This window comes from Conger conger, chromosome 1 (assembly GCF_963514075.1).
Source record: "Conger conger chromosome 1, fConCon1.1, whole genome shotgun sequence".
NCBI lineage: Eukaryota > Metazoa > Chordata > Actinopteri > Anguilliformes > Congridae > Conger > Conger conger.
In genome coordinates, this window is record NC_083760.1 from 62,267,524 (window position 1) to 62,277,908 (window position 10,385).

General features: G+C 40.6%; 1 protein-coding gene across 4 annotated transcripts; it reads right to left on the reverse strand.

Annotated features, from left to right (window-relative positions):
* Window positions 1-3,184: 3,184 nt before the first annotated feature.
* On the reverse strand, window positions 3,185-9,654 carry LOC133106190 (eomesodermin-like). 4 transcript variants are annotated; one of them, XM_061216016.1, is made up of 7 exons: window positions 9,519-9,654; window positions 6,468-7,175; window positions 5,789-5,943; window positions 5,344-5,465; window positions 4,765-4,923; window positions 4,599-4,660; window positions 3,185-4,321 (listed from the first exon to the last, which is right to left on the reverse strand). In XM_061216016.1, exons 2-7 carry the CDS (start codon window positions 7,172-7,174, stop codon window positions 3,574-3,576), a joined length of 1,953 nt encoding a protein of 650 aa, XP_061072000.1. In that variant the 5' UTR covers window position 7,175; window positions 9,519-9,654; the 3' UTR covers window positions 3,185-3,573. The 4 variants fall into 4 exon arrangements, with proteins under 4 accessions (XP_061072000.1, XP_061071999.1, XP_061071997.1 ...); XM_061216015.1 differs by lacking the exon at window positions 9,519-9,654 and adding an exon at window positions 8,595-8,747; XM_061216013.1 differs by lacking the exon at window positions 9,519-9,654 and adding an exon at window positions 7,937-8,092.
* Window positions 9,655-10,385: the final 731 nt, after the last annotated feature.

Here is a 10,385-nt window from a genome sequence, read left to right on the forward strand (position 1 = left end):
ATCCTAAAATGTGTATTCATGTAGCCCTCCTCTCTGTCTGCATTGTTCAGGAAGTGTTGTCATAAATATATACAGTGTTCCTTTCTAGTTCAGTTCACACATATTTCACCATCACAGGCAGCTACCACAATAGCTCCATTGCATTGGTAAAAAAGACAGATTATTTAGTGTGTATTTTCCACCACAGACTTTAATACACTTTTCAGTGGGTGGCATGACAACAAAGCAGATTCAGCAAATCTTTTTTAACCTATAGCTATTTTACATTTACATACATTTACATTTCTACATACCTACATACTTATGTATAGTATTGTATTGTAATGGTCCTGTGATGGTGATTTTGTCATTTCTATGCTGCTATTTGACCCCGTCTTGGCAAGGTTGTCTTGGCGAGGCTTTAATCTCAATGTGACTTCCTAGTCAAATAAAGGTTTATATATTTTACATTTTTGTCTCCTGTGATATGCATCTGAACAAATGTAATACTGTTGTATTTTATGATTTATTAGCTTAGAAATAGGAGTCGGTGTCCATGTTCAAGTTATCTTGCTGCTGGTATGACAGATTGACCAGAGTGTGCACATGATCTGAAGTATAGGTTATGTTGCAGATGCTAAAAATACTACATTTATAAATGTATCATTATACATTTTACATATAACAAGGTTTTGGACTAATACAAGTAAAAGTAAAGTAGAAACACGATTGACTTTAGCCTAAACATCGTTTTATACAAAGATTATTACACATTTGTGTCAGAAATTCGTTTGATAATAACGTTACAATGTTTGTCCCCTTGTCTATGCTTGTCCTGCTCTGACTGGCCGCTGACCGTGTAGCTATAGCTTGTGAGCCTTCCGACTTGATGTGTCGACACCGAGCAGTAAGCGTCGCGAGCTTGACCTACACAAATGCTACAAGGGGTAACGCAGACTCAAGCTATGGTCTGTCTTAAGATTGTCCAATATATGGATTGTGTCACGTTTAAAACGTTAATACGTTTCAATGCGAGTAACAAACGGAGCCAAATGTAAGGCAGCACATAATAATTTGCTATGGGAACACATATGATAACAAAAAGTAGCCTAAGTATCGGTATGCTACAGGTTGAGCATTCCTCGGCAGCATTTCAAAAACAGTTGTTTCCCGAACGAAGTCTAGCCTACATAGAACAAACACCAAATATCGATCTTCTATAGGCTAGCCTATCAACCAATTCCCTCACTTGCTCTTTTAGACAGTAAACTGCAGCACATGCCGAGCAACCTTGGCCAGTTGTAACTGACAGTTACATGTTAATGTTAAAGCACGTAGGCAAGATCAGTAGTATTTCCCTTAATTTTTTTCTCACAATTTCATTCAATCCATCGAACAGCGAACCGAATAATTTTGATGAAACAATAGCCTGTAGAAATTAATGAAGACAAATCGTTGTTTTGATTTATGACAACACAAATACGAATTATGGAAAAACTATTTTTCAGTCGTCTGATTTCTTGTAAGAGCGGCTATATAGAAGAAACCGTAGGCCTAAGTGTTACTTGTGGCTTGAAGAGGTGAGATTTATCTTGATGACTAACAAAAAGAAAGTGCTTTTTAAAAAATGTAGCCTATCCACTTATGTGGGTGAAATAAATCTGTGAGGTGGTGAGTAGGTATGTCAGACATGTTTACACCTTAAGTAGGCAATTTTATAAATTGGGTGATGGCCAACATCAAAATGTTTGTGCAGGTATGCGATTTTCACACATTTAACACAATGATGCCGCTCATGCCCAGTATTTTAATGTTTCACAACTACATGTTGCATTGATATTCAACAATAAAATATTTTTTAAAAACCTGCATTGAAGGCAACCGAAAATGACGCACACGCATTCCCACCGTATCTTCTCGTTGCCAACTAGTAAGTAATGGTAACTGTAAATCGTGTCTGCATCTGGTATGCTATTTCCAGATCTTTCAGTCAAAAATGTAACTTGCAATTTGCTCTACGTTGTATGATTTAATGATATGTAGCCCGTGTAAACATAGGTAGGCTATTAATGATCACCGCAGGATAACTGATTTCATTAACGGGGAAACGAAACAAAACCAGCGAAAGCGGTGAATAGAATACAAATCTATTAAAGTAAGTATCGCCTTGCTTGAACAGGAGAATCTGCCAGTCTCAGCTGCCAGTCTCAGGTTCTGCAGAATAGAGTTAAAACCGCAGAAAGTAGAAAGACTGCGAAGCACGCGAAGATTTCACGTGGGAAAGTCGGTCTTAAAGCTGAAATGACTTATGCAAATATGTAGGCTATAGCCTATTCGTATATTCGACTATACATCACATTAATACGTGTTCTTTTTTTAAATAGAAACAAATGCATGCTGGTGGGCCAACGGGAACCAATTAATCTATTAGCCTAGGCCTATAAAATGCAACACCATTTAAAAAATAAAACATCCAAAGTTTGTATTAACTGAGAAGTACCGTCCATAAATTATTAGACTAAGAATCTGGAATAAATTTAACTTTGAGGGAAAACAAAGTAGGGCGTTGCAAAATTCAACTTCGATTTAATTAATCTAACAATGGACATTTACGCCATTAAATGTACTGTAGGCCAAGGCCTCAGTCACCTTGTGGAGCGCTTACGGGGCAAGCAGCCACCTTGTTAGAAACAGGAAGTCTAACTGCCAATGCCCGTCATTTTATAGGTTAAAATGTCGGCGCTGGAAACGTCACAATTACGGTCCCTTTCGTAAGTCTATAGGCTACATGAACATATCCCCTTCCTTGATATCACACCGCAACATTTGTCCGCTGTCGATTAAGTGGTCCAGGAGAACGTCACAGCATGGTTTCGCCGTGTAGTCTACAATAGAGCGTTTCTATCAACCGTTCACTCCTCAAATCATACAAACGCTTTAAAATATAGTGGGCGATAATTTATGTATCCTAAGGGTGCGATGGGTGTGGGCACCATTTAAATATTTATTAGCCATGCCAAATGTGATATTTAGCCTAAGTGAAAATTTTACCCAAAAAAAGGAGGGACGTTCCATTCAGTGTCACTCCTAGGAAAGTGACATGGCCATTAATTTTATTTATTTTTTTAATTTTTAAAAAGCCCACAAAATAAATCTCATCCTGAGTGGTCAGGAATTAAAAAAGCCATTCACCAGAAAAACAACCTCTGAAAAGCATGGGTTTTATTACTCATTCTTATAACACTGCCATGTTGACATCACATTCTACAGTGCACAAATACTGTACAGCAAAAGATCCTTCAATAAATAAAAATCACATTTGTAAAAATAAAGTGAAAGGGGAGGGACATGCGCATCAAAAAAAAAAAGAAAAAAAAAGATATAACATCGGTCACATTGAAGGGAAACGATCAGCACAACTCGCTCTGAGCATCGAAAGCTTTGGCACCTTCAGAAGGTACACGATAGCACATTGCTGAAACTGAGGGGGTATGGTGGAGCTGGGACAGGGCTGGGTGAAGGCAATGGGAGTGGCACTCCAATGGGAATACAAAAAAAAGGGGATGCCATCAACATTTAAAAAAATAAAATACTCTATGGGCTCGTGTAGAAGGCGTAATAACCCATACTTTTGGAGGGCTCTTTGCTGTACTCTTCAGTAGTTAAGTCCTCACATTTAATGGTGGGAGAGTTCTCTGTACTGGAGTTGCCTGGAGAAACCCGCCTCCTCTTACAGACCATAGAATATACACCGGAGTCGGTCGAGTCCAAAGATTTCAGGGAGGGCGACGTCTCGATCCAGGGGGATGAGGCGACGGCGGCGCTGCTCCCGTCCTCGCGGATCTTGTCCTTGGCGGAGAGCTGGTCTTCGGAGAATCCCGTGGGACTGGGCCTGGGGGACCAGGGCAGGCCCGTGGTCATCTTCCGCTGATAAGTGCCTCTGGATCCCCACCCAGCTGCCATGGAGGCGAAGGCCGAGTCGGGGTAATAGCTGAGGGCGTGCGAGGTCTGCAGGGGCAGGGGCTTGAGGCCGTAGGGGAGTAGGCTGCTGGAGTATTCTGTCTCGTAGGAGCCCAGCTCCAGCTTGTTGGACGCGCCCTGCTGCACGAACCAGCGCTGCGTGGCCGCTGCCGTGGCCTCTTCCGCCTGCGGGGACAGGATGCCGTTGGTCTGGGGCACGGTGCGCTCGCCGTTGTAGAAGCGGTTCTGCGGCAGGTTGTTGACAAACTGGTCCTGGAAGAAAGGTTGCATGGCATAGCGGGCTCCCGGCACAATCTGGTGCGAGCGAGGGGAGTCGGTGGGGGACGGGGTCAGTCTGTCGTTCTCCGGGCCCGTGTACATTCTGCAGAAACAACAGAGCGAGAGGAAAATTGACCAGGGCCTCTGTTACACAGCCACATGGACAAGCACAAGCGATGGCCATTTAATCGTGTTACATGCCCTCATCATCCAGGGATTCTTACTATTTTATTTAGCATTAAATCCATTTATAAAAATGTATATGTACTTAAGTGGTTTAGGGCTTTGCTCAAGGTACCCAATGCAACTGGGGATTGAACCTGAAGCTTTAGTCTTCGGATAGGGGGCCAAGGGGGCACCGATAAGCGGCAAGTACTTACGAATCATAGTTGTCCCGGAAACCTTTGGCAAAAGGGTTATGATCAATTTTCAGCTGCGTGATCTGTGAAGAGAGGGGGAAGCTTAGGCAGCTACATTCAGGGTAGGTGGAAGTGGAAAAAACCGGACAGTGGAAAATGGCCGTGACGTGGGGGGCAGGCTGCTTACGTCTGTGTTCTGGTAAGCGGTGACCGCAATGAACTGGTTTTCGGGGAAGGTGAAGGTCTGCGTCTTCGACTCGCTGCTCACATCTTCCACCCCGTCCTCAGTCACCTCGACAATGTGCAACCGTGGCTGATATTTGTGCAGGGACTGGAGGACGATCATCTGCAGGTTGCAACACAAACACACTAAACATTTAGCAGCAGTCCACTGCAAGCAGTACCCACACGGCACACCATTTAAACCGGCCCTTTGTGAAGGAACTTTTATTTTGCCATGTTAATTTCCATAGAAAGTAAAAAAGGTATGCAAAGTTAAAGGAAATTATTTGAGTGTTATGAAAACCTAAAAACATTAAATTCATCTGAAGGAGCTAGAGTACACATTTCAGTGAACCATCCAATTCAATTTATAATAAAAACTTCAAATGGTCTTTAAAAACAGTATGTGCATTCTCATTAAACACTTGCACGATTCGAATCCCTTACTAAACTGGAGGAAGGCCTCCTGAGGCCCACACATTGCTATGCAAACTGTGCATATTGTCAAACATGATGGAAACAGTTTAACATTTCAGTCTCTCACCTGGGTACTGTTGTTATTGGCACCTTTATTGTTGGTCAGTTTCAGTTTGCCGAAGGAAATCTCCTGCCTCATCCAATGAGCACCTGTGTTTGGAGATTCTGGGTGGACGTACATTTTGTTGCCTTAAAGAAAAGAAATCATTATAATTGTTTGTATAATAAAATAATTTCACAGGTTTAAAGTAATTTAAACAGGTTCACAGAACAATTAATCATTTTTATCCTCAAAGCTTTACTGAAATGTCTACACAGCTACAGAAATTGTGGAGGAAAATAGAAAAGAAAAAACTCTAAATTAGTTTAGTAGGTTCCACTAAATTACGTTACAATTCGTTTTTTTTTTTAAATATACATTTAAAAAAATAATAATAATAAATAAAATCCGGATTCCAACTTGGTGCCATTTGTATCAAATAATTTCGATTCGTCTGGTCAGATGTTCCCACCTTGCATATTGTTATCCGCTTTTCCGCAGGTAACCCATTTCCCTCCTTGAAATCGCCAATGATTTGGATCGGCCAGCACAACCTCCACAAACACATTGTAATGGGCAGTAAGGTTCAAACCTGTGATATTGAAACTAAGGAACGGGAACATTCGCCTGCCAACAGAAATGAGAGATTTAATCAAATCAATAGGTTGATTACAAGGGGATTAGATTAACACTTTATTTCGAGATCCATCTAAATAAGGAAGGGCATTTTAAACTTGATTCAATAGATTCGTGTATGTCTGAATTTAAGGTGATACTATGCACACGTGCGTAATTTATGCAGTTGCCGTCATGAACATGAATCGTTAATAGATTTTTATTATAGCCTGTAATTTATCACCAAATTTCAGAAGTTAGATCTAAAAATTGAATACGACATTAGAAGCCAGTTGCGCCCACTACAAATACGGCCGTCGCTTTATAAAAGTTGGTGGTAAATGCAGACCAAATTAACGCGTTTACAATGGAAAATAAAACGTAACAATGGAACACTACAGCACAAACTTCAGTCTTAACACAAGTACAATTTTATACTTTCACGATATATTTAATTAAAACGTTTACGTCCCGGGTATATTTAAATTATGAAACGCACAACTCACACTTCGCTCAATATATTATGTGGGCCTTACCTGCCCTGTTTAGTAATAATCATCTCCGTCTGATGTCGGTGAAATTTGAGCCACAGGGGCCGGTTGCAGAGGTAGACTTGAGCTCTCACCCCAGTCCCTGTTCCCGGGATATTCATTGAGCCGATGCCTGGCCCCGTGCTAGGGTACGAGGGGTAGAGACACCCCGGTCCTTGCCCAAATTGATACCCTGAGCCGAACTGGCCGCGTCCACCGCAAACGGCAGGCGAAAACCCAGTTGGCGGCAGGACAGATCCATAGTGAAGCGATGCTGAATACCTGGATCCGTTGGACCCAGCATAAACTGTCCCAGTTTGGCCTGCGTAAGGAAAAAGGGAACATGGGTTCGCCACATCGTTTGTCTGCTGAGATGAGGACGAAAGAAAATATCTATCGGAACTAAGTCCATCTATGTTGTACCGACTGCCACTGGACAGGTCGTCTTCGACAACAGGCGAACTTTTCCTTTCATCGGGAGCGGCTTTAGTTCCAGAAAAGGTCTCGTTCTCTCCTTCTCCTAGCATGGCGTTTCCCCCACCACTCAAGTACTTTTTGGGCCCGTTAGCCGATTCAGATTCCGTCCGATCCACCTCCTGAAACTCTAACGCCGTTGATCCAGGGCTGTGATTGCTTTCTGATGGAGAGAGGTGGTAAAAAGTCTTGGGCAAGTTGATTGTAGCGCTGGGTAAAATTCCCTCTCCTAGCTGCATCCTTAAAACCAACGCAAAAAAGACCCTGTTAACCTGATGGGTGTAAAGCAACGCGACCAAAAGCAACACAACGGCTGCCTTCAGTTGCTACTTGTCGACAGTATCTGCGTCTCCCTGCTAACCACCGTTACAAAGCAGCCACACCTCCAGATTTTCGCAACTTCACTTATAATCTGCAAGTGACAAAATTGTTTCAGGGCTCTTATATATGATCGCCTTATTCACACTCCCAATTTGCCGTGAGCGTCATGGGAGGGGCTTTGGAAAAACAGGCACACATCATTCAGCCTTCCTTGCCCATTGGCCGATTCAACTGACATTAATTCAATTATATATAATTAACCCAAATATATCAGGAGCCTTAAGGATATCATTACACCGAAACATTTCTTTAAACGCACCTATTTATTATGGAACAAAACCATTTTAAAATAAATTTAGCCAACGTTTGGTCCAAAATGAATGTTCCAAATCCGGCAAATTAATCACTTCGCGAGAACACATTGACTTCATAACAAACATATAAAGCAAACTTACGCAAGTATATAAAAGTATACATATTGAGCTACTTTTAAAGTCTAATATTCTACTACGGCAAATATGTAACAACAACTTGCGTGAATGCAATGTTTTGAAAGCAACCATTAGAAGTTTTGATAGAATGGTTGTAGACTGGAAACTTCCTGCCGGCGAGTAGCCAGCCCCATTTGATAACCGAGCAAATATCTGGGAGCGGAAAGTGGGCGATGCATCAGCACTCACCGCGGGATAATAAATTTGGGAGACTCTATGACGTTCACTCTGAAATCGTGGTGTGCGGTTTGGTTCTGTACTCCCCTTTATAAAATGTTGTGTATTGGCACCAGACGGCTCTTGTTTTGACCTGCTTTAATTTCAATAGCAGATCTCCAGCGCATTAACAGCTAACTGATTTCTCATTAGCAGCCAGTTACGAGGTCTTTATCCCTGACACGTGCGTTCAAAGCTGAAGTTGAAGAGTTCTGTGTGTCTCGTTAATTAACCGTAGAACACATTTCATTGTCCAGTCTTTAAGTTTATCAGTTGTGGACTAATGTAAAAATAAAACACAGAAAAAAAAAAAATATTAGCATACCTTTGAATAGAGGTTTAAATAACGCCCTGCTTTTATAGGCATACCTATTTTTAAAATGTCCAGCAAAATGTCCACAGCTACGGGCGAATACATTTAAAATACAATTAGGACTATTGTTTTTTAACAAACATAATCTAAACTGTTTTAACTTTTATGTATTTTCTTTAAAAATAATGTTTGTTTTTTCGTATAAACTAGATGAAAAAGGTTTTGTTTACAAATAATAGCCGAACTGAGAGGTGCTCGACTAAAGGCGTGAAAGACACACAGTGGAAATATGGCGCCTGTGGTGTTTAGCTTTCTTACCTCAGAAGAAAGTGTCTTGATTATTTTATTTTCAGCTCTTCCTTGGCCGATGTTTAACCATCTCTATATCGGCTACAACGTTTTCCAGTAGATACGTAGGCCTACTGGGTTATATGCAGATAGTATGCTCATCCATAACTCCACGTGAATATATATGTGTACTGTTGAGGTCATTTAAGGAAAAGGGGAATGAGTAATTTATTAAAATGTTGAAATGAAGATGCTGATACATTTTACAAATTACATTTAAAATTAAAAATGTTTGGCATACAATCTGCCATATAGGTTTATATCTGAACGCAATTGGTGTCGGCTCGATTAAAAGAAACTGAATGTATATCTGAAGAAATCCCACACGTGGAAAAAGCAATTGAATGTTAATGCTGTATCTAACTCAATGCAATCTGTCTATATAATCAGCCGTGAGTTAGGCTTCATGAAAAGACAGCGGAGGATTCAAATCCCAATGGATTCCCCGTCCCAAGCATAAGGAAAACGGCCAATTATTTTTCCGTCTGAAGGAACCTGTGATGTAGCACGGATAGACAGCTCGGCAAGGGGACACACGATTACTAAAACAGCTAATATTCTAGGAGGTGATACCGCGCGATGGTGAAATTTAACAAGAAACTGGTTGGTCACATTCCGTGTTTTGTACGCAGGGCTTTTTGACTGCAGACGCACGGTGTGAATTGATCTTTTACTATTTCATGGTTTCCAAGAATCAACAAGTTAAAACAAAATAATCCAGTATTTGGATTATTTTGAACTCAATCACAGTTTTATAAATTGAGTGGTATGTTTAAAATGAATAAGACCATAGCCGTGTTAATTACATAGCCATGGAAATGACAATCAAATATAAGCCTACATTAAATAAGTAACTTTTAAATAACTGCGGAAATAAGATGAATAACAACTTACCTATGTGGTTCTTCGTTTAATATTATTTTAGGTGAAATTACACAATACTCAAGACAGGTTGTGGAATTCAGCACTAAATTGTCATGAAAATCACAACAGCAAATGACTGAATCGTGTAAAACGAGCGCTCAGTTATACTTTGATCACCAAAGCATTTTTTCCTGTTTGGCGGAAAAGAAACCCCAACAGTAGCCCACGAGCTTCTCTACAGAGCGAGGCTATCTGCGGTTAGCAGCGCTCTCTTGTGATGGTAAAGAGCATCGTAGCATTTTATGCAGTTCTGCTTTTGGTGGCAGTTTCCGTCGCGATGCACTAAATTTGATTTAGACCCACGATCATCTAGTACCGTAGAAAGTAGGAATGCATTATTTGAACTTCTGTAGGCTTGTATCAGTTTATTTTGCAAGCGTTAATTAATTCTACTGCTGCTACTACTTGAACTGCTGCTTTTACTACGACAGCCACTTTAACGACTCCTACTACTAGGTTGCTACTTCTAATGCAAATAATAATAATAATAATAATAATAATAATAATATATATGATAGAATTATATGATTATTATTAATAATAATAATAACTATTATTATTGTGGCTGCTGTGTGTAGACTGATGGCAGGTCCTCCCAACCTAACTGTCGTCTGCATGTAACCTGTCATCTTCCATGTAATGACGAACAGCCTCAGAGGAACTGGGAGGAGAGGAGAGCTGCAATTTGAATTGAACTAAAGGCCTAGAAAACTTCCTTTTGTATATAAAAATAAATAAATAAATAAATAAAAATTCTTAGAGAAACACCATGCACCTTATGGTCCACCCCTCCATGGGCTCATCTGGTGCTGCTGACATTTAGCAGAAGGCTTATCT

Bases quoted from the DNA above. Each gene is read 5' to 3' on its own strand.
- LOC133106190 (XM_061216016.1), bottom strand. From the start codon at position 7,174: ATGCAGCTAGGAGAGGGAATTTTACCCAGCGCTACAATCAACTTGCCC. The intron at 4,924-5,343 runs GTGAGAGACTGA...TGCAACCTGCAG, and splicing joins CCAATAACAACAGTACCCAG to ATGATCGTCCTCCAGTCCCT. The intron at 4,322-4,598 runs GTAAGTACTTGC...TTGTTTCTGCAG, and splicing joins TTCCGGGACAACTATGATTC to AATGTACACGGGCCCGGAGA.